Source organism: Malaya genurostris, chromosome 2, assembly GCF_030247185.1.
Source record: "Malaya genurostris strain Urasoe2022 chromosome 2, Malgen_1.1, whole genome shotgun sequence".
NCBI classification, from domain to species: Eukaryota; Metazoa; Arthropoda; class Insecta; order Diptera; family Culicidae; genus Malaya; species Malaya genurostris.
This window is the reverse complement of record NC_080571.1, coordinates 241,550,357-241,574,863: the sequence shown is the minus strand read 5'-3', so window position 1 is coordinate 241,574,863 and position 24,507 is coordinate 241,550,357. Positions and strand designations below refer to the sequence as shown.

Genomic DNA, 24,507 nt, shown 5'->3' with positions numbered 1-24,507 from the left:
TTGTTGTACTAGAAGAACATATCAGAACCTCTACATAGTACACACATATAACTCCTATCAGTCTGCAGAGTAAAGTTTTATAGAATTTGATTGTAAAATAATTTGAATTTGAATATAAAATAAATAGAGTTTGATTGCATCAGATACACCTGGGGTTTATAAATGTCATAGTTCGGAACTTTAATTTTCACCCAGGAGAGATTAATTTTACAACCAATGTTACAATAGAAATATGCCAATTTATGTAAACAACATTTGTAATCTCATTACAATTAGCCACCATCATTACTTGATACTAACGTGAATGTGTTCAATTTTTCGTTTCCATTACAGGAATCGTCCAACGGTCGAGGTTCGCTGAATCGTTGGCTGAACGCTTTTCGGCATAGATTAAGCAAAAGGGGCCGGTCAAAACCACCCGATCAGTTCCTGGATAAGTTTTCCTCGACAACCGCCTCGGATACGCGATTGCACCAGACAGCTCAGGCTCTGCCCTCGGACGGCACCTGCAGCCGACTATCCGTCGATCCGTCCCTACCATCACACTACCGGGTAAGTCCGCATAATTAGATGGTAACTGGCGAATGTGGCTGGCATTGATTGAATTAGAATTAGTGTGTTTGTTACGGAACCATTGGGCCGCTCGGACACTGATATAAACGGGAGGGATGATAATGTGTCACATTAGTTTATTTGCAGTACTCTCTGAGCGTACCAGTGTTTGAGCGAGAACCACTGGTGCAATAATTTGATTATATGACGAGATAAAGATATTCTTTCATTCAATCATGCATTTAATATTCATGCTTCGTGAACACATTTTTTCTGGCACATTTGAATTAGGTAATAAACAACATTGGCTATCTGATGATGTGACTGAACGAATAAATAGTTTATTGGTAATGTTTGAACTCACTCTGGTAGAGCTCAGGGTTTTTTCAGTCTCGATCCAAATTAATATGATTTGGAATAAGCTGGAATAATATGAACTGTACTTAAAAACAAGTCAATTTATTGTTTCTCTCAATGGAACTACTGACATATGTTCATGTATGCAAAAGTAAGTAATATTCTAGCCACGATCTGCATCCTACAATAGTTTTCTGAAGTGGCTTTGTTTTCGTCGGAGACTCGATATGGTGTGATTAGTATTTCCGTATAAACAACAGCTTTTTCAATTGTGAAAAAGGTAATAATTTGTTTAATAACCTCTTATACAAGGTGAGATGAAAAAACTGCAACAAAGTAAAACGCCATAATTTTTTCATTTTTTTTTTAAATTTTATTGAATGAAAGCAAAAAATGTCGGAAATAACATCAAATTTGAGAATCGGTTTAGATTTGTTCGAATTGGCCACCTTTGGCACGAACTATGGCCTTCAAACGGCCAATGAAACCATCACACGCTGCCCGAAAGTGGCTCTGCGGTATTTTGTCCCATTCTCGGCGAAGCGCTTGCTTGAGATGATCGACACTTTGGTATTTTTTAGTGCCAACCTTGCTTTCCAAAATACCCCAGGCACAATAGTCCAACGGATTGGCATCCGGAGATTTTGGTGGCCATTGTGCGGTGGAAATGAAGCGAGGAACCTCATTTCTTAACCATTCTTGGGTGGCGCGTGCTGAGTGCGATGGTGCTGAGTCCTGTTGGAATGTCCAAGGTCTGCGGCCGAAATGTTTGCGTGCCCAGGGCTTCAGAACTCCCTCCAAAATATTTTCGCGATAGATTTGCGCATTTATTTTGACCCCACGGTCGATGAATACGAGCGGCGAGCGACCATCGGCTGTTATGGCGGCCCACACCATCACCATGGCCGGCTTTTGAGTTCTGGTGGCCAACCGAAGTTGCAAATTTTCAGCTGACCTCTCTGGCAAGTAAACACGATCATTTTGTTTGTTTACAAACTGCTGGATAACGAATGGTTTCTCATCGGAGAAAACCAAATTCGGCAGTTCACCACTTTCGGCCAAGCGAAGCAACTCTTTAGCTTTTTCGAGTCTAACTTTTTTTTGCGCATCAGTAAGATCTTGCACTTTTTGGAACTTCAATTGCTTTAGTCCAAGCTCATTTTTCAATATTTGCCGAATGGCATATTGCGATATGTTCAGCTCACGAGCCATTTTTCGGCCACTGCGACGCGGATTTCGTTCAATTCGCTTCTTCACTTTTCGAACCATTTCTGCCGATGTTGCTGTTTTTTTTCGTCCACTTCCTTGACGTCGGGCTACGCTACCAGTATCACGGTAACGAGCGATGGTACGAGACACAAAAGATTTATTCACTTTTAAATGCTGGAGGGCTCTAACGATAGCCACTTGTGGTTTTCCAGCCAAATGCAAAGCAATCACACTATCACACTTGAATTCCATCACAAATAACTTTTTTTCTGAAAAATTCCCACCAAAATGCTTTTGTGCGCTTGTAAATAATATAATGAGCTGTCACTAGAATAAATCTGACAGCTGTGGGACGAGCGGTTTAGAAATGACAGCAGTCTGAAGTTGGTTGCAGTTTTTTCATCTCACCTTGTAATTCCTAGCATCTTGAAAAACCTGCTTGTCGAACCCCTCTCAGAAATAGAAGGTGTTTTGAGAGCTTGCTGATTGAAATTTAAATAAAACACATGCCAAATTATGAAATGGTCAGATGACGTGATAGGCAGTCGATGCCTTTCATGCAGCCCACCTGGGTTCGATTACCAGTCTCGCTCATGGGGTCAGAATATTTTTTCTGGCCCGAGGAGGCGAATAACATTAATGTTAAAACCTTTGTAATCGGAACGTTGCTCTGGGATCTATTAATGATGATTTGCCAAACAATACTGAGTAGAGACGTCTCTTTACACTGTCAAAACAACTTTCAGATAATAGAGTAATCCCTATTGAAAAAACAAACCTCCAAAAAAAGCAACCCGTTACTATTAGTTTAACGATTCGAAAGAAAATCTACAAACCCTGGAAATCGAAATTGAATTTTAAAAAGACTTCAACAATCACTGAAATATGAAAAGATAGTCCCGGGAGCAATTCCATATGAAATCGAAGATCGATTTTTTTCTTTTGATTTGGTTCAAATTTTGCATATGCATAAAAAAAAAACAATTTGCATCATAAGTGCGCCATTTTCAGTCAGGCCTTACTTTTTAAGAAGAACTAAGCAAATATCCCTTTCAAATATTCAATTATATACATTTCAGAAACGGTGGGTCAAAACGATTCAGTACATTTTGCAATGTTTTATGTTTTTTAGCACTGTTGAAAAATTAAATCCAATTCAAGTTTTAGAATGTAGTTTTGAAATTTAGTTCCAGAACACGGATTCAAAAGTTTAAATTTTTACTCCAAAACTGAATCCTAATAGAACAAAAATTCAGAGTTCCGAAACAAAATTCTAGATCTCTAGATCTGGATTTTGGAACAAAATTTTAGATCTGAAAATTTCAAAAATTTTCCAAAATTTTGAAACTGACTTCAGAGCCTGATTCCAGTTTCTGAGTTCATTATCTTTATTCAGATTAAGATGCTGGAATTGAATTTAAGAAATTGGGCTCTGGAACAAGAATTTGTAACTGGATTCAGTTTCTTCAAGTCAGGTTCGAAATTCAAGTTCAGTTATCAGTTCTAGAATTAAATTTGGATCCTGAATTGTGAAAATGAGTTCAGTTCCAGAGTTTTAAAACTAATGAACTGAACTCTTGATCTGCATTCCGAACCTGAATTTGGCAACTGAATTCGGAGCTAGTCTCATGTTCTGAATTCAGTTCCAGTCATACTTCAATATAGATGCTGTAATTCTAGAAGCGAAGCAGTAAAAATTGTACAATTCACACAATCCAACAACTAATAGGAACGATTATTGATATTCGATAGTGTGAAAGAAGCATGTTTGTTACCCACCTGCCTTTTTTCTATTTTAAAAATAACACTTAAATTCGAATATCTTAAAAATATATTTTTTATTACTGTTACTATTGTTACTATTGTTACTGAAGTTCAAAGTAAAATACTGTCAAATTTCGAAAATGGAGAAATAATATTTGAGAAAGTTGCATATTTTCAAAATAATGTAAATCTTGAAATATAATCAAATTTTTGTTTTCATATATTTTTGAAAAAAAATTATGAAAGAACACTAAATTTACAATAAAAAGGATGCAAATTAAAACATTTACTATATGCTACCGTTCTCGAGATGCAGTCGGGTTGTTGAAGGCAATGGAGACTGGGCTTAATAACTTTCCAATGCAGAAGTTTTCCTTTTGGAAGTATGGTCTTGAACCAAAGCAATCGAAACTTTACCTTCTTGCTGGAGTCTGGGTAGATTCATAGTTGCTATAGTCAGCGATGCCAGATCGTGAGTGTTGAATTTCCGGATTCCATATAGTATCGGTTTGGTGGTAGAGGAAAAAAATCAGTATAAATCCGTATAACTAATTTTACATTAATATGATTACGTTTTGTCTCATCAGTGCATAACAGTTTATGTTATTTTACATTGATTACATGTTTTTACATCAATTATTGCGTAATTTATGAAATGGCTTTTTTATAGTTTAAACGAGTTTAATTTTTTCTGTTTCAATTATATACGATACGACGTAAAGCCGCCATAACTAAGTTCAAATGAATGAAAAACTAACAGAAAAGATGATTTATTGAAAAATGATTCGCTCAGAGACAGGACTTGAACCTGCGTTATTATGCATTCCGTGCATACGCGCTACCATTTCGCCACTCTGAATCTTGTTTTAGTCGCTCTAAAACGACAGTCAGACACAGTAGAACGTAAATCGAACATGGTTTACATCCTGGCCGTCACCCGACCGATACCTTACATCCAAACATCTTCTCTGTCCATCAAACACTAGTCTTCTCGCTTTATATGCTATCTACTGTGTCTGACTGGCATTTTAGAGCAACTAAAACAAAATTCAGAGTGGCGAAATGGTAGAGCGTATTCACGGAATGCATAAGAACGCAGGCTCGAGTCCTGTCTCTGAGCGTATCTTTTTCCAATAAATCATCTTTTCTGTTAGTTTTTCATTCATTTGGCTTCTCCAATATATGTTTCCGCTCAGTCATTGCAAAAACTCAATTTATATAGGTTTTAACGTTAAGATCATTCGTCTATGTGCGGGATTCGGGATCGAACACAGGTGGGCTGTGTGCAGTGGCGTACCGTGGAAATTTGGTGCCTGGGGAAAAATAAGCGATTTGCCGCCCCCATTGTTGGTTTAATGAGAAAAAAGCTCCATCTGCTGCTCCCTTAATAACGTTGCGCCCGGGGCGAATGCACTCTTCGCCACTTTCGTTCCGAAAGTTCGACAGTTTATTAGTTCAACTGAGTTCAACTTGCACAGGTTTTCAATGATTTGACTCAGTGAAATTTGTCGGTCGGAATAGGTCCGATTGTCGAACCGAATGATCGCGTTCCTCTAAATGATAAAGCAGGAAAATGTTTTTGTAATATTGCTTATATTGGCAGAAAACCCCGACTTTCTTGAAAATCAGTTCAAAATCAGTATTTTTTGCAAAATCCGTATGAAATTCAGTAAATTTTACCATTTATAGAATACAGAAAAATCCGTATATCTGGTAACCCTGGCTGTAGTGATTAATGCGTAATGTCTAAACTGACGTCTCGGACTAAACAAGTACAGATTGTGGTAATTTGAAAAAAAAAACCTTGTTTAAATCTTGTTTCGCCCGAAAGGTCAATTTAGACATTACACTTTGGTGTAATAGCAAAAAGTGATTTGCAAGTAGCACTAACTTGAAGTCCTAGCGGTTTATGTTGAGTCATCAAGTCATGCTAACAACGCTCAACATGAATTTCTACGCACTGATGAATCAAAGACGAAATCAAATAAATTCAAAATGGTTATGTGGACCTAACATAAATTCTGGGGTAAAAAATATTTATTTTCTTCAAATTATTATCTATGAATTTCTTCATAACACAAATTTGATCTGAATCTATTTACGAGCCACCGATTTGCTCGTAAATAAAGATTCCAGTATGTACAGGATCTCGTCGGCAAACCAATCCATTTTTAAGCTTACAATATTGAAGTACAGTTTTTGAATCAGATTAAATGTGCCATATCCATCAACAAATCACCGAGATACAAGCCTTTCAAATAAGGTCCAGAACCTATCGCCGAGAGTTCTAAATTAGCTTGATAGTTACTGGAGAATCTAAATAAACAGCTAATTGGTATTCAGTACACTAATGTAAACACAATGCGCAGCAGACGGAAAATGGCATCAACAGACCGCGCACAGGGCAAAAGAGACTATTCTGCGAGTGAATTGATGTAATTTTCAGTTTTGTCATCTCCTCGCTAGTCAAACTACCTGCCTAGTAGGCAGCCAAATACCGTGTGCGACAGTTTGTACGGTGTATAAAGATCGACAGAATGACATCATTATGGCAAGCTGTGATTGGCTCGTGAAAACATAGGTCAATTCAAACCGATTTTCCAATGGTATACACTAAGGTCTCTTTTTGCACGGTTTTTTTTCCCACGGTTTTTTTATACACGGCTTTTTTTACACGGTTTCCGGAATTAACGCGGTTTTCTTTTACACGGTTTTCGCAATTAACACGGTCTTAGAGAAGAACTTAGAAATTACTCTATTTCAAAAAAACGATTTTTTCTTGGATCGATAATATAAAAGTGGTAATATATCAAATCGAAACAATAAAACTATAATTAGAGCTAATAAAAACACTTATTTAAATCAAAATCATTTAGCAAAAAAATCATTTATTGAATAATTCTGTATCAAATTCTGTATGTAGTTTAATATGTATAATATTAATATTTAATCGCTGTCGTAAATAACACGACGCCTTCGCCCTGGAATAGTACACGTTAAATTTTCAACTTCGTCATCGTTTGACCGAGAATCTCGTAGAGAGGAAGTCTCTGTAACTGTTGATTTTTCGAGGTTTTTCAACTCCTCTTCATATCTAGCAATACAATATTTCATGTCACTTCTAAATGATATAGCTCTTGCAGTATTATGATCCACATTGATAAAGTGAGCAGCTGCTGCATTGCACATTGCAATACCTGGTAAAAAGGGATTATATAAGAGACAATAATCAAAATAATTATAGCAATACCTTTTCTAATTTGATCGGCATTCATTTGTCCAATTTCTTCTTCTTCAACGTCGTCTATTACATCGGTACACAGATCCTCATCGGATATAACAGTGTCTTCCAGCAATTCATTAATATCCGAGGAGGTAAAATTATCAAAACCTGTACCTCCTACTGCATGCGCTAGTAAAATAATTTCTCGATCATCAAATAACGTTTTTCCATCATGTTCAACACATTCTGGCCATAATGATTTCCAACAATTATTTAGTGTAGACATTTTCATAGCTTTTAACGCTGTACCAATGAAACGCACGCATTCCCGCATCGAAAACGTTTTCCATGCTGTAATTACCGTCATAGATTGGTCTTCGTCCAACTGTTCCAATATGTAATTAAACGTTTGTTTAATATATAGTTTTTTAAAGGTTGAAATAATGCCTTGATCTAATGGTTGAATCAATGATGTAGTGTTGGGTGGCAGAAAAACTATTTGTACTTGTGAATGTTGAGGTGCGGTATGTCCTGGAGCGTTGTCTATTATTAAGAGAACTTTGAACTTCATTCCTTTGTTCTCCAGGTATTTCTGAACCTCCGGAATGAAAAGTTCTTTAAACCACTCTTCAAATATTGGTTTAGTAACCCAAGCTTTAGGATTACTTCTCCAGTGCACAGGCAGCGTATCGAAATCTTCTCCTTTCATCGATCTGGGTCTCATTGCCTGATGAAGCAGTAGCGGTTTCAATATTTTATCGCCAGATGCGTTCGAACAAAACAGCAGTGTGACTCGGTCTTTTGCAGCTTTGAATCCTGGCGCTTGACGTTCAGCAGCAGCTAGATATGTTCTGTTCGGCATTTTTTTCCAGAACAGACCTGTTTCGTCCGCGTTGAACACCTGGTCTGGGTGATATGCTCCTTGTTTAATAATTGTCAACAGTTTTGCTGGGTATTCCCGAGCTGCAACAGTATCCGCCGATGCGCACTCGCCTTTGACTTGCACATTTCGGACGTTGTTCTTCCGAATGAATTTGTAGAACCAACCCTTGCTTGCTTTAAATTCAGTACGTTTACCTGTCAAAAAATTTTATGTTTCATATTGTAATAAATAGTAGTGAAAGAGATTTTAAAACCATTATGTTTACTGCTTGATGCTTCCTCATTCTCCAAAAGATGGTAAAGACGTAATGTCTTTTGTCTAATTATATCCGCGTTAATTGGAATTCTTTTTTGTGCATTGTCTTCGATCCACACAAGTAATGCTTTTTCCATTTTATCAACAGCAACGTTTCGGGTATAGGCTGCTCGTTTAGACGAGGAATCCGTGCCATTCGAGACTGCCTGTCTGATACGAGATTCATTTCGCTTAATGGTTCGGATAGTTGCCTCATTCAATGACAGAGATCTGCCAATGGATGCAGCCGTTTCACCATTTGCGAGCCGGTCTAAAACAATTATTTTGTTTTGAAGCGTGATCGACTTTCTGGGTCTGGGAATCATTTTATCAGAATTCGATGCCATTGTATGATTCTATAATCAAAATTACACGGTAGAAATATATAAAAATTAAATGTATAAAGCACACCATTTCCATTATATTGTACTTCTTCGAAATATTCAACCACATGTAACCTACCTCGCTAATTAATTGAGAACGAAATCAAGCAGGAACGATTAATAGTATCGAAAAATATGAACGTACCGATCCGGCTAATCAGAAACCGCACACTTTCACAATTTTTAACTAAAACTTTCGCGGAGGCAGGTATGACTGGTACACAGCAGAAACAATTCTCTTCGGTTTTGGATTAAGAATGATACTTGAAATTCAAACTACAGCGGTTTTTATACAGGATTTGGAACAGAGTCCTTTTGACTTAGTCCTTACAAATGTAAATGAAGGGTGATATAAAAGGTTATTGTTACGATTTTATTTAGTTTGTCATGCGTGAATTCATGTTATTTGCGTAGATCGATGCGGATCCGTGAGGACAATTAGCGTGACACAAAAATTGAAAATAAAAGCGTTTTGTGGATTGTCTCGTTGATAATAGAGTATATCACGAGTATGACAATTGTTGCTTCGCTGTTAATGCGTTGGCGCACACGGTGAGGTACAGCACATCGAAGATGCTACACGTACCAATCGATTGTTTTCGGAATTAATACACTTGTTGAATGTTTTCTAAAATTAATGCGATTTTCACAAGATTTTTTTTACACGGTTTTCGCAATTAACACGGTTTTTTTTAACACGGTTTCCGCAATTAACACGGTTTTTTTTAACACGGTTTTTTTTAGCACGGCACGTAACCCCCGTGCAAAAAGAGACCTTAGTGTACTATTGAGATACTTAACAACACTCCCGCCTTATATTTTTAAATTCGATCGATTGCTAGTTAAATTATATAAATCCATCAACAAATGACTGAGCTATAAGCGTCCAAAATTATGACATAAAAATGTAGTTTTGCATTTATCAATTGACACCCGACACCGTATAGTGAAGAGTGAGGCATTTAAACGACTTAAAAAAAACGTGGGTGGGTCATGTCAGAGACATAACTGGAGGACATGAATACGAAAAAAAATAATAATCGTTCGTGCTAGTTGATTATGTGAATTTCGCAACTTGTACAGCTTCGCTTCCAGAAATTGACTTATTGGCGACAAATATTTTCTACCACACAATTAAATAACGCGAAACAAATGAGTGTTGAAGAAACACAATTTTGGTATCGATTATTTCATTTCGGATTGATTTCAAAATGCTGATTTCTGACATTCGGAAGGGCCAAGCTGTGGAATTATCTACGAAGTTAAACACTGTTCGGAGCCGTATTCTCAAACGCGAAGTAGTCTCGTACTCGCTTGGTGCAACTACGAAAAGTGCCCCAAACTTATCACTACGAAAAGTACCCAAAGCTTATCAAATTATTCTAGATTTGAATTTGGTTTTTATCTCCAATTTGTAAAAAAGCAATTCTTTTAGTTCTGTAAATAACATTTGGAACCATTAAAGCTTGCTTCAGATAGAATTGGAACAAAGACAATTGCCTGTATTTCAGTTATTTATTATTGAATTCAAGATTTATACAAATGTAGCGTTTTCTTCATACTTTTAAGAAGAAATACGAATAAAATTATTCGTATTTTTTCTTAAAAGTGTGAAGAAAACGAAGGAATTCTCGAATTTTTCCTGTAACACTGCTCATTAGGCGGCGCACACCTTCTTCGTCCATCGTTTTAGCTACCTTATTCCTCCAGGTCGTCATCTGATTGATGTCTTTGACAACCTTTCCCTTTGCCTTGAGTCTTCTCTTCATGATTGCCCAGTATTTCTCAATAGGGCGGAACTGGGGACAGTTGGATGGGTTAAGGTTTTTCGGAACAAACCGGACCCCTTTCTCTGCACACCATTCTTGAACGACTTGACTGTAATGACAACTTGCCAAATCTGGCCAAAACATTACGGGATGGTCGTGGGATCGAATGAACTGCAAAATTCGTTTTTGGAGACACTCTTTTTGGCATAGTTCCGATGTCATTGTCTTCTTTGTAACGAAAACTTTCGTTTTTTGCCACAGCTGCAAATGCCCTGCCAAAGCATACATTTTCTTGCAAATTTGTCGGCAAAACCAAATTTAAATTTGGCTGGAACATCCCCCGAGCCGTTGCCAAGTGAAATTTTTGACCTGGGCTTTTTCCGAAGTCAGCCTTGACATAGGTTTCATCGTATATTAGAAGACACCCGTCGAACTTGGTCAGCACCTGGTCATATAGTTTCCGAACACGAATTTTGACCACACTATTCTGTTTTATGGCTGTTTGCTAGCTCGATACGACTTGATTCCTTCCCGGAGTAGAGTTCTTTTCACGGTACTATGGGCAGCACCGAATTTTCTGGCCAAATCACGGTCCGACAGATTAGGATTCCTTTTAATCGTCTTCGAAATCTTACCACGCAGTTTCCAGTCGATCGTGCCACTCCGACGACTGGCTTGAGTCTTCCGAATCGTCGTCAATGTTTCCTTAAACCGTCTGATAACGCGCCATACGGCATTTCTGGGCAATTTCAGCTGTTTAGCTAGCCTAGATGCAGACCACAATGGATTTTCCAAATAACTGTGAACCATTTTTTCCCTCTTTTCGGCTTCCATCTTGATTGTTTACAAAGTACAGTCGATTTGCGGAATGTCAAAAATCATACGTGAAGCTGACAAAATTCCCGACACGTGGGCACCGAGAACTTCCAAATCCGTCCACCAGGAGCGCCACAATATGAGCAAAAGTTTGTTCCAATTCTAAATGAAGCAAGCTTTAAAAGGGCTTATTTTGCATAATATTCCTCATCGTTGTTCAGTTTTCGTTGTATTTTGCTCCAATGCAAACGACCAGCAGCAGGATGACGCAACCGACTGACTTCATGAGCGTCCCGCAATTGATTCAATACTGAATTGAATTCTTGATACTGGAATTGGAACTGAGCTCTGAACCTGAACCAACCGAAACGATGCACTTTCTTTACTTTCCGCTTAGTCAACTGCAAATATAAAGACTGTCCCAGAAGGTATGGACGCAACCAAAAACCGTTGCCATTTCGCAATGGTTCAGAATCTGACAATTTTTATGGCTGCGTCCTGTTGTTTACACTCTTCTCTAACCACTTGTGCAGTTGTTTATTCGTTTTCATTAGTTTGTTTCGAAATGCGTGGACTTTCATCAGAACAACGTCGAAAAATTGTGTACAAATGGTGCACAGAACGCGGACTGTCACTGAGAAAGATAGCAAAAATGGTAGGAGTAAGTGAAAAAGCCGTGCGAAATGAAATCAGGGAGTTCGGTGAGGATAACACCTTTGAGGATAAACCGAAAACGGGTCGATAAAAAGGTCCTGCTAACCCTCAGTTGGATAAATGTATACTGAATGCGTTCGAGCAAAAGAAAGAGGTTTCAGTTCGGGATGTGGCCAAAAAAGTGGGCACTTCGAAGTCAAATGTTCTTCATGCTAAAGAACGTTTGAATCTTCTAACCTATAAGAAGCAGAAACAACCAAAACGTAGTCCGAAAAAAGAAGCATCGATCAGGCCGAGAGTTCGAAAGCTGTACAATTCGATTCTTGCTGGAAATTTGAACTGCATAATCATGGACGACGAAACCCACTTGAAACTCGATTACAAATCCTTGCCGGGACCACAATATTATACGGTGCGAGAAGGGCAAGTGTTAAACCAGTCCGAGACATCGATTGAAGTCGAAAAATTTGGTAAGTAATTTGTAGCTGCGGTAAGATTTCGAAACCCTTCATCACCACTGCTTCAATGAACAGCGAAATATACATCAAGGAATGTTTACAAAAACGACTTCTACCCATGATTCGAAGCCACAAGGATCCTATTGTCTTCTGGCTAGATCTTGCTTCTTGCCACTACTCGAAATCAACGGTAGAATGGTATACTACCAAAAATGTCACTTTCGTCCCAAAAGACATGAATACACCAAATTGCCAACAATTCGACAAATCGAGGAATTTTGGACATTAACGAAGGCACATCTTAGGAAACATGTCTCGGCAGCCGAAACCATTCAACAGTTCGAAAAAGATTGGAAAAAAGTTTCGAAACTTGTCGCCAAGAAGTCTGTACGGAATTTAATGAGGAACGTTCGCAAGAAGGTACGCCAGCTAGTCTACAATATTGAGAATAATATTCTGTTGTTGTAGTCTAATATTATCAGTATATCTAATAAAATTTGAATATCTAACACTTGTGAATTATTTACAGCGAAATCAAAGTGCGTCCATACTTTCTGGGATAATCTTTATCAAGTGTTAACCTTTTATGCCTACCCTAGTACGAGAAAGACGTCATGAATTTTCTTCTTTGATACCAAACTTTTCAGAAATCTTTAATTTGTAATTATTTGTGAATATGTGATACAAGTAAAGTGAGTCCTATTCACGACAAAAAAAAACAGTGTGTGAACAATAAGACGTTTTCGAGATGAGTGAACCATATGAAGAAACAGGACCGCCACCAATACGAAATTATCTCGAGTTAGCGGATAAATGCATAAGACATTAGCAAGTCTTACAAGTCAGTTGTTGTATGTTCAAGCCCTGGCCTAGAAAGATTCTTGGTGTCAGTAAGATCGTAGCAGCAGTTATGAAATGGTTCTGTTTGCTATAAATTGGCTGAACCAGACGGTCAAATTCTACGAAAGGAATGTAATACCAAGGCTTTGCTCTTTTATATGGGTATTTTGTGTATTGTAGATGAGCATTTTTTTTTCAAAATAACTCTATTAAATATTTAACTTCAACATTAATGAAATCAAGTTCAAAAAATCAAAGTTAAGTAAGTTTAAACCGGAAACTAACACTGTGCAATCTACGAAGATAAATAACAGATAAACATTTCAGAATTCAGTTTAGGAGTTGATAAAAACAAAACGCAACGAAAAGAAAAGATGGAAAATCAATTATTAAAGGGCAACATTTCGCCGTCAAGGTAAAACCAAACGATGATTCAATGGCCCAAACTACAGCTAAACTCTTTCGTCGTCGTCGTAGCTGTTGTTGTTATGGGTGTCATTGGTGCAAATATTCACACATCCCCGTTGCCATCTTTCTCGGTAGTACAGCCTTCGTTTATTTGGAACTCTTGGCCTTTGTCAAAATCACTTTTGCTGCTTGTCCATCAAACGCCCGACAGCGTCCTGCAAAAATTGTCGAAAGAAGTCATTTACTCGTTGATTTATTTATCTTTATTAATTTATAACGCTGCTGTTGCTGCTGCTTCGTCATCTTTACTGTGGATGAGAGAACAAACGTCCTCGTCGCTTAAGAGGCCACTTCTGTGAGAGGATCAGCGAACCTGACTACCGAGACCATCAACGGCGTTATCGTGCATCACTTCACACCTTTCCACCCGCACCGCACCGCTTCACACGAACCAAGTCGGACGGCATTGAAAATGCCAAATGAGCAACAACAACAGCAACGAGCTAAAGGCGTTATCTGAGCTGGACGATCTTTCAAACAATCAAGGAGATGCTAGGCACAGACTCGTTAGAGTGTGAAATTTGCGACTGATTAAACCGTGATAGGCACTGGTTCGATTTGCAACGGGAGGTGAAACGAGTGGGTACCTAAGATGGGTACCAAATTAATCATAATTGAGGAAGATATTTGACATTTTAATTACTGGGACCTGGACGCAGACGAGGCTACGTTGGTGCGAGCTGAGTGTGACGAAACTCGTAAAAACAGCTTGAATTATTGGACGAACAGTTGTCCTACGATTAGACGATTTTTTAATTAATCATTTTAATCGGTTTTGTGAACTGCGCAAACTCACTTGATGTCGCTCGCCAGTACCAATTAATCATTTGCGGTAATAGTGGTAATTTGTGGGTTGTGGGCGCCGTTCGATGGTTTAAACTTTTGAAGGGGTGGTTTTCTACAGAAGCCTGAAAAGTAGCTATTTTACGTGGGATCCTGTCTGCGGAAAGAAACGGTTTAACTTCGAGATATTTTGGCAGTCGATTTTTGTATATTTACAGACGAGAAATAGAGACGAAAACGAATGTTGGTAGGAGACTTGTTGAATACCGAAACCCCGAGTGTCATCTTTACGAAATGGATGGATCTTATGGTAAACAATCTCAGCAGAATGAACATTTCTCGAAGCTTTCCGTAATTCCCGTGAACGTAATAATACTACTGAAATTCTCTATAGGCGGTTATTTTGAGTTTTATCTTCCATTCATAGTAAAGAATAAACGTGTTTTTTTTTCGATGTATATATTTCGTACGAACGATTCAATAGAAGATCATTCGGTCCATTTTTAATAGTGAAATCTAGTCCAGCGCTGGTGAAAATAGAAAAAATGACCATTTGTTTTCAGAAACTTTTGTATGAACATTTTTTACGACTTACTTTACTATGGGGTGCCTTTTCAAAATTTACCCTCTGAGAGAGTGAAAAGTTTTTGATCGTGAATATCTCCTGTTGTATCTAATAAATCAAGATAATTCTTGCAACATGCCATCGGAAATATGATCACAATATTATGATAAAATTTTCAGTTGTGTGACATAATCTCAAATAGTTCAAAATTGAACTTTTCTTAAATGTTTGGTACAAACGAGTGTCAAAGAGGATAATTCATAAGGCGCGTTTGCCTTTCTCGTATTTTAAAAGCTTATAGCTCAGTGATCTGTAGAAGGATTTAAATAATCTAACTACCAATAGAATCGAAAATGTTCAACTTGAACGTGTATTGCAACAACATTGAAGTTTTTCAATAGTACACTATTGAAAAACCTGTTTGATTTAACCAATAACAGCACCAGCCAATCAGAACGCGAAATGTCTGCATCTATACAAGAGCATCCATATAAAAGTTGAGTGGTTCATTTTTCCTACCATTTGCTGAGCATCTGTTCCCGAAACAAGACACACGAGAGCAACATCGAGGACCTGTCGTCTCACTGTTTCCCGTTCTGCGTACAAGAAAAGGAATTTTGATAAAGGGCTCTCCGTGTGAGAAATAACGTCATTTAAGTTAAAGCAGATACTCTGAATGTACGAGACACCGTCAGCACGATGGCACCGAAAACCGGTAGAAAGTCAGCTAAAAAGTCCAGCAAGCAGGGCCCATTCAAAAACACTTTTTAGTGCTAAAACTAGAACTAGTTGAATTTTGTCGTATGGTATGAATATTTTGACATATCTATTAATTTTGACATTTGGAGCAATACAGCATATCGCATTTTCATTAAAGTATTTAGAGGAAAAGGTTATGAAGTGCTACCCTTAAGAAAGTATTGAGATATTCATAAATGTAATACATTTTCTTCAAAAATGTAGGTATTTCATTGCAATACGGCAGAGAAAATTTGTGTCAACTATTGGGAGTACAAATTAGTTCAGTTCGTTTTAAAAAGATGGCTCTGGCTGTTATGAATGGTTATGGTTTTTATCGAAGTTATCTAAACCGTTGTGTAGATTCAACTTTCAGCTACAATTCCCAACTTGTGGTTTAGCAAAATATGCATTGGTTTCCGTAAAAAGTCGTGATGAAGCCACCAACCTAAAATTAAAAAAAAAAACAAGTATTAGTTTTTTACCATTTTACCACCATCAATTGGGACTTTAAAGTTACACATAAAAGTGAAGAACGAATACGGTAGGGCGACAAAATTGAAAATAATTTAATGAGCGCAAAAAAAGTGAAGTCCTGCTTGAGTGAATTGTATGTTGGTTTCAAAATTGCGTGAGACATAATCCTGCTCGCTAAGAATATTGGTATTGTCTAGAAACTTCCCGCCATGCAGTACTAAATAATTGATGTTGAACGTTTTGATTTGATTTATGGTATGGTCATAAATAAATTTGCCAAGCAATTCACATCTTCTATATCTGTATGAATTTTAAAAACTCATCATCCTGTAATTCCAGAATTGGATAAAATTCACCAATTTTGTATGGGACCATAAGTCCTTTAATTTGAATTTTTGTTTTTGAAGTTCGATTTGGCATTTTTTAAAAAATGATTGAGCTTTGAGAAACGATTTGATACTGGAACCGGACTTCTACAATCGGTGTAGTCGAAATCAGTTAAATTCACCTGAGGAGTATGTAAACATGTTTAAGAAATTGCACCGCGAATTAAATTTTTGGGTACCTTCCAAATCGAAAACTGAATACCGCTTAATGAATTTATTTGGTAATCGACTATCCAAATCTGCCAACCAGATATACCTGATTAACTTATAAGAAATGGACATTTTTATACTAATCATCCTGTATCTCTTAAACCGGAAGTCGGATCTGACTAAAAAGTAAGAAGTTTTATATGATTTTAAGACCTCTCATTTGAATCATAGATGGTTCTTAGAATTCATTTGAATCTTAGATCGGTTCAGCTATCTACGAGAAAATGAGTTGAATTATTTTAATTTCGTTTCACATATCACCCTGTGGTTCCGCAATCAGAAGTCGGATCCGTAATTCAGGAACCTTGTTTGGGAGTATACTACTTTTCATATGAATCTGAGTTTGTAGAAAACGGTTTAGCCATCTCCGAGAAAATTGGGTGGAATTATTTGTCACACACGCATTAGCTGATCTCGACGAACTGAGTCGAATGGTATATGGGAGTAATGTTCTTCCAGCATTTATTACTGTAAGTAGTTTAAATCAATATAATGATGGACTAGCTTTCAACTTGAAAATGCTGCCATCATCTAGTTTACATGTCATACTCGAACGATTATGTTGCCAAAAACGAACCGTGCTAAAATCGATCCGAGGCAAAGAGCCATGAAAAAAGATGCTGTACATAGTCTTTTTGGTACTTAGAAACAATTGTATGACACAGTATAAAAATCGTGTTTCATTTGGCTCCGAAACGTCGCTTTATCATCAAACGTGTTAAACTCCTACTGCTGGAAAAGTCGTTTGCACGAAAATATCGAAATCTACTTTAAAAAGAGACGGATTTTGACAATCTATGGCTTGTTGGATAGCTATTACCGTGCGGAATCCAAGTCAAAAAACATATTCTGTTTTCAAGGTTAGTTGTGGCAGATATTGTCGAAAAACTGAAAATTGTGCCATAAAACTCTGAATAACTCAAAAAGTAAACATTCGATCTCAAAACCATTCAATAGCGTTCTTGGGTGATAACAATTATTTAAAGAAATTGCATACAATATTATATTCGCTATTTTGCAAAATCAGTTGAATTGTGTCGTCCCTGCGGTAATTTTATCGAAATTTTTCATTTCTTTCTCTCAATCAGTTATTTCGAAATTAAAACTTGAAAATCAAAGACCAGAGCCGGATGAGTAGATGAAATCTTCGCCCATCGAGAATTCATATCGTTATACTGTAACGGCGGTATGCCAGAAATCATTTTGACTGCTTTTCGATTATAATTACAAAAAAAATACGTACACAATGACTCAACTACTTAAAATTGTAGAACATTACTTTTTATATGACTGTAAATAATATAAACAATATGGAAAATTTTGTTCAAATAAATTTCTTTACGTATTAGTTGCTCTATTTATTTTTCTTTTCGAGTCATTTTAACTGCTTTTGTGCAATACAGGTATATACCGAATTCCGGGCTCAAAAAACACTTGACACCTTTAAAGAAAAAAATAACTTTCAACAATACGTCTCCATTAAAGTTCTATTAGATGGAAACGCATGCTGCATAACTACTGGGAACGCATTGTTAATTCTTTTGTTTTTACAACAACAAAAAAAATGTATTTCAAAATTTTGAAATATGTTTGAAAATCTCCTAAAAAATGTTAATCTTCCTACCGTACAAAAACATATATATCCCAGATTTTTTCCTAAATTTGTCGGTGTAGTAGTTGCCTAAAAAATCAAATAAAATGAAATTAAATAGAGGCACCCTAATTTCGTCAATACGGCAGTTAAAGAGTTTAGTCTTGGGAAAATTGTTTTTAATCGGATGTGGTACACAATATGAATTTTCTTTGGGGGCAGATTTCAGATGCATTTTTGTATCTTTTATCTAACAAAGCAGTTTATAGTATTCTGAGTCAAGATGGAGAAACGAAGTCCGATAAAGGTTCTAAGATTTCTGAAAAAGTCAAGCGTTTTTTTCAGTTTTTCAATGTTTCAATATGTTTACCTTGTATGCATAGTCCCAATCATTTATTGGATATCTTTTAAAGAAAATTTTAAGGAATTTATACTTAAGCCCTACTAGAAAATAAGGTATGAATTTGAGCGAAGCCAAATATACAACAATTAAATTTTAGAAATAAGATCAATGCTTATGCAACCGCTCATTGGCAGAAAGATATGCGAGTAGGTGTCGAACCTGCTGTCTATCAATCACTAGTAGGGTGCGTTACCACTTCACCATCGAGGAACTGTTATAGCTCACAACAGTATGGGTGTCGAAACTATGTCACTAGGTGACCATAAACAATGTCAAAAAAATAATGTTTTGCATAATTATTGCCAGTATTGAACTGTTTTGTCAAAGTAAATTAAAGTAACTTTCGACAGTTAAGAATAGAATTATTACTTGTATAAAAATTCTTGATATATATATTTTTTTCATTCTATTTTCTTGCAGTGGTTGTCGGTGGTATCGTTAGCTGTACTGTACAATATAGTGTTTGTGATAGGACGTGCCGTTTTCTGGGAGATCAACCGCCAAGCACCGGCACTCTGGTGGACCTTAGACTATTTATGTGATTTAATATATTTAGCCGACACACTAGTGCATTGTCATGAGGGTAAGTTTCAAAAAAGTTTTTAGCTTCCACGGGGAAAAATCGACATCAATTATGTGCTTCGATTCAAATCACCTGATCCACAATAGATAGGTTACAACAGTAGCTACGATATCGACTTTTTTTTCGTTTTTTGTATCCCAGTTCCTGAGATCGCACATGTCATTGCAAACTTTCCAGCTCGGTTCAACTTTTGGTTTTTATTTTGTTCTCGGGCTCAGATAGTGTCCGTGGTTTGCTCAAGTTTTAGTTGTGTTGTGTTTGTGGAAGGGTTGTGGCTTTGTCGGATGCCATAAGCCAGCTTGAGAATAGCATGAATTGCAGTTGTTCTACAAAGTTCAAACTGTTTCCATCCCTGCAAGCAGAATAATACTGGCACCGACTAGTATCAATCATGTAATGTCTTCAGAGTGCTCGGCTCGAGTTACATTTTTTTGCGGAAGAGGCAAAGACTCTCTGCTTAGAAACAGTACAAAAATAAGTCTGTTCTATTCTGCGCTTTTTAATTAGGTATTCCACATAAATACCATACAGAAAAACATTACCAGTTACTAATCCTTCGGTCACTCATATACGACTTTGTTCCAACAAAATGCCATATTTCGATGTTTTCTTTTTTAGTGATTCTTGCATTAACACTGTGGAACAATCTGAAACTATTTCGCACATAGAAACAGAATCCTTAGGGAAAGACCAATACCACTGATGGTCTGTTAGGAAATGAAATCTATGTATGAATTGAGAAAATATTACGCTTCGTATTGTACCAATTTACCCTTTTTTTCGAATGAAGGATTCTAGTTTAAAATAAATAAACTAGTTTGAAATTCATCCCAACCATATCAAGTCAATTACCGCCAACTGAATTCTTTTCGCCGCCGATTGGAAACGCATTACAATGACCGACTAATCACCGAGAGAAACGCAGTCGGTTTCTGGTCGATCACTTCATCCATTACAAACCACAAACGTTTAATCCCAGTATGGTCTGATCGGACTCAACGTAGACTGCCGGTGAAACTCTCAACGAGTGAGCAGGCGATCTTGAGTTAGTGTAGTGAAAATTCGAAAATTTCGCGAAAAAGAAAAAAAAATCAGCCGTATTGTTTGAGCTCTGTGTTGCGACTCAGCGAGGCTGTCAATAATAGTTCAGTGAAACGAAAGTCCACTATAGACTATAAATTTGATTGTGAATAAAAAAACCGAACACCGTGAATTAGAAAATTGGGCAACAAAACTGAAAATGAAATTATTTTCTAAATTGTGGGAACTCTATATTACACAGAGTAACAGCAGACCTTACGCATACACAGAAAGAAAAGATGAAACTTACACGACATGTAAACCGATACCGATAGTACTATTGAATAGACATCAGTTGAAACGAAAATCTGATTTAAAACCATGATTGATGTAAAATTACATTAAAATTCATTTAGTTTTTATTGAACAAGACTATATATTTTCAAACCGCTTCGTTTTGTTATGTAAATTTCCATTCATTTGTCTGCTCCAAATATGTGCATGAAAAAAATGTAAATTATATTTTTATCTGTGTACGCGCTCGTTTTATTGCATTTGAACAAAGGTTATAGCAGGATAAGCATGTGAAATCTGCCCCCAGAGAGAATTCATATTGTTAAAAAACATTCGAAAGATCATAGACTGGAAACAATTTTCTCAAAGTTTTAACCCCTTTAACTGCCATATTGACGAAGCTAGGGTGGTTCTATTGATTTTTATTTGATATGATTTTTGAAGAAACTGCTCCTCCTAAAAATTTGAAAACAATCAGACATTACATTGGGGTTTACAATTTTTTTCAAAATTTTTTAAGATGTATTTCTTCCATTAAAAAATACTTGAAAATTTTGAAACATATTTTTTCCCTCTTTCAATTTTTGCACCATCCTGGATTTTTTTGTGATAAATAAAAAAATTTTAGACATGTGAAAGCGGTATGTTTTAATATTTTTAAAAAATGTGAATGACCACAATTTTTGTTTTTTTTCTAAAATATAAATAATAGTCGACCATGCGTCCCCATCAAGTTCTGTTAGAAGGAAACGCATGGTGCTTTGTTTTAGTAGTTTATGCAACTCAAGCGCAGGGCTTAGAAATCAAAGTAACGAAAAGGAGGAAATGAGTTTCAACCTTTGCATAATACATACACGATCATACTTCGGGTACAACCTCCCGAGTAGAGTGTGAGATTAAAAAGAAAACTCAATTTGATGTTGTGCTGTTCGTATATATCGATTACTTAATTCGCTATCGTTTTGGTCGTTTTAACGGTTAAAAGATCAAAATCGAAAGCAAAAAAAATGCTGCCTGGCATCAAACTGGAAACTAGTTTTGCTCTCAGTGAAAGCACATTGAAAACTTAATATGATGTCGATTTTCTCGAAATGACACGTCACGAGCATAATCTAAAAATAGAACACCCAAAAAAGGTCCGGGATAGTATACATTTAGGCGATATTACTCGCAAGCAAGAAAAAAAGATTGTATGCAATCTCCGTTAGTCGCAAATAAGAAAAAAGATTTCACAACATGCAATCTCCCCACACTATCGGCGGAGAGAATCCGGTTTCGAACATAGGTGATGTGATTGCGAACTTTTGGCGATTGCTACGGACTGTAAGCGCTAGCTATAAGGAGATGGGAAATGTTCGGTCATATGACAAGCAGTGTTGTTTCACCAAATTGTATGCAGGTAGTTTCTGTCAATGCACACTCGTTGCGTCGCTTCCATCCCGCATCCACTGTGAATAGAAGTGTGGCTATTTGAGCACAGTATGAAAATGTTCTCTTTGTCCTTCTCATATCCAAAGCTGTAGCATTCAAACATTATAACATTAAATTGAGTTATCTACTTGATCTCATACAACTCGAACAGGTAATCACTTTGAAATACGAATTTAGAGGCTCTGAAGACCGAACGTTTTCCAGCGAAGGGAAAGGAAGGGAACGTGAATTAGGAATCCGGCAATAAGGTATCCCAGATCATTTGTTTTTTCGACTAATTGGGACAATGACCGATTATCTTGCTTCTGACCACAGATTGAACCAGAATCTCTTCAGTAAATTATTAGTTCTTGTGTAGACTTTTAATTTATAATCATTTGATGCAGAATTATTCCTGTGACTCAAAATTATGAAGTTTTAGTTAGACGGTTTCTTTAGAAAAGTGTATTAAAGTTCCAAGATCTATTAGATGATTGATAAAATACTTCTCATAGTGTCGAGCGTATACACTCATGTATGAAGTTCTAAGCATTTAGAACAAGGAATGAGAATTGTTTTGAAGAGTGTCTTCGACACTGTTTGTGGACTACTTAGGAATATACAAATTAAACATATATTTTCTTTGTGGCTCCTCTAAACCACTAAAGTATTATTAAGAATTAGCTCTAGGTTCTGAAATCAGAGACATTCAATGTTCGATGTTCGAACTTCGTAAACAATGAATTTTCCATACTGTTGGATATGAAGTTATGGGTATTTTCAGAACGGGTTTGGCGAGTAGATTATTTTCGCTATCCAAGCCCCCGATTTCTGGATGCACTGAAAATAATGGTCTAAAAACTTTGGAATGAACTTCGCGACGTCGTAGGATTTCAAATATCGAAACATTTTATTAAACTGAACGTCAAAATTGTTACAGTACCGAATACTTAACTTATTTAGGAGGAAATCAATGACGTCAAATATATTTCTCATATCAAATTCTGAAAAAAGCTCCTTCTACGGCAGACGATCAGCGAGATGGGAATGCCAAAGCCAGTATTCAGATTGACCAGCTTCAAACAAACGTGGTACCGATGATCGCCAATTTATCTAATGCCTCCCAGACGTGTGGTTGGACACCAATATTCTCATGGTTAAAAAGAAGGAGCATTATTTGCGTAAAAGCTGAAAAAATGTTGAAAAAATCGTTTCTTCGCGGTTATGGTTGCGGTCAACTGCAGGATCTCGGCAGGATGTCAAAGCATTTTTGTAAAAGGCAACATAGGATTGAAGGAATAATTCTTCCATTGAAACTTAACTTTGTATTTTCACTAAGTTGTTGATATTATTGTTTTCATTTTTTGAGTTTCCACGAACTTTTGCCTTAAAACAGCAAAATGATAACATGATGTGATATTAATTGAAAATTTGATGAGTCGATATCATATTAGGATTTCAATCTGATGTTGACATCATAATCAGATTTCAATTTGTTCTTATTTTGATGTTAGACTTTACACGGGCTAGTAAAGCACAAAGCAAGATCTTACTTCTATGTGGTTCATATATGAATGGTAGTAATATATGAGCGTCGCAATGCAGCGCAATGCAGCGCAATTAGAAAATAATCCAAAAAATAAATTTTGAAAAAACACGTTCCCCGAATCAAAAATCGTACAAGACAAGGAATAGTTTCAATAACAGCGTGTTAGCGAGTCGTCTACTTTTACGTCATCTTTATTTCTTTGAATCCTTCCTTTCCTTTCTCATCATATATCATCCTTAATACCAACCACCAAGGAATCATGATTATCAAAGAAACGTTTTCTTTCACTTTTCTAGAAGTAAAATCCTAAATTCTTAAGAAGCGTTTTTTAATTTTATTTCGATTATAGCGGTTTTAACCTTAAGGTCATTCGCCTCTTCGGGCCAGAAAATTTTTCTGACCCTATGTGCGGGGATGGGAATCGAACCCAGGCAGGCTGCGTGAAAGGCATCGACTTACACATCACGCTGTACCCGTCCCCAAGAAGCGTTTCTTTGTTCGTCATCCTTCGGTTAATTTGGTGAATCGATCTACATTTAATCCCTCCTTCTTTATCCTTTATGCTGTCCAGAAAACAGTATATCTTGAAAGCAACGATGGCTGTTACATAACGTTGAAATGTTTGATTTGAGTGGTATTAAAGTTGAGGTCCCATAATCTATAAGCAACTTTCGTTCGCTAAGCAAACGGAACAAAGATTAAGTCAGTACACACGATGTTTGTTTGTTTTTATACATTTTCACTTCTTAGAAAGAAAAGTGGTTTGAAGCATGGTGTGCCGTCTAAAGCGAAAATAGGATTAATAGTGAGAAAGTATAACGTTTTCTT

At 36.7% G+C, this 24,507-nt stretch overlaps 1 protein-coding gene across 3 annotated transcripts in view; it reads left to right on the top strand.

Annotated features, from left to right (window-relative positions):
* LOC131428338 (cyclic nucleotide-gated cation channel subunit A) overlaps positions 1–24,507 on the top strand; it is a 437,118-nt gene that overhangs the window by 324,488 nt on the left and 88,123 nt on the right. For all 3 annotated transcript variants that reach the window (XM_058592234.1, XM_058592236.1, XM_058592235.1), the window contains 2 exons: positions 334–552; positions 19,244–19,406. In XM_058592234.1, the coding sequence (XP_058448217.1) occupies positions 334–552; positions 19,244–19,406 (382 nt within the window). The remainder of the gene's footprint in view (positions 1–333; positions 553–19,243; positions 19,407–24,507) is intronic.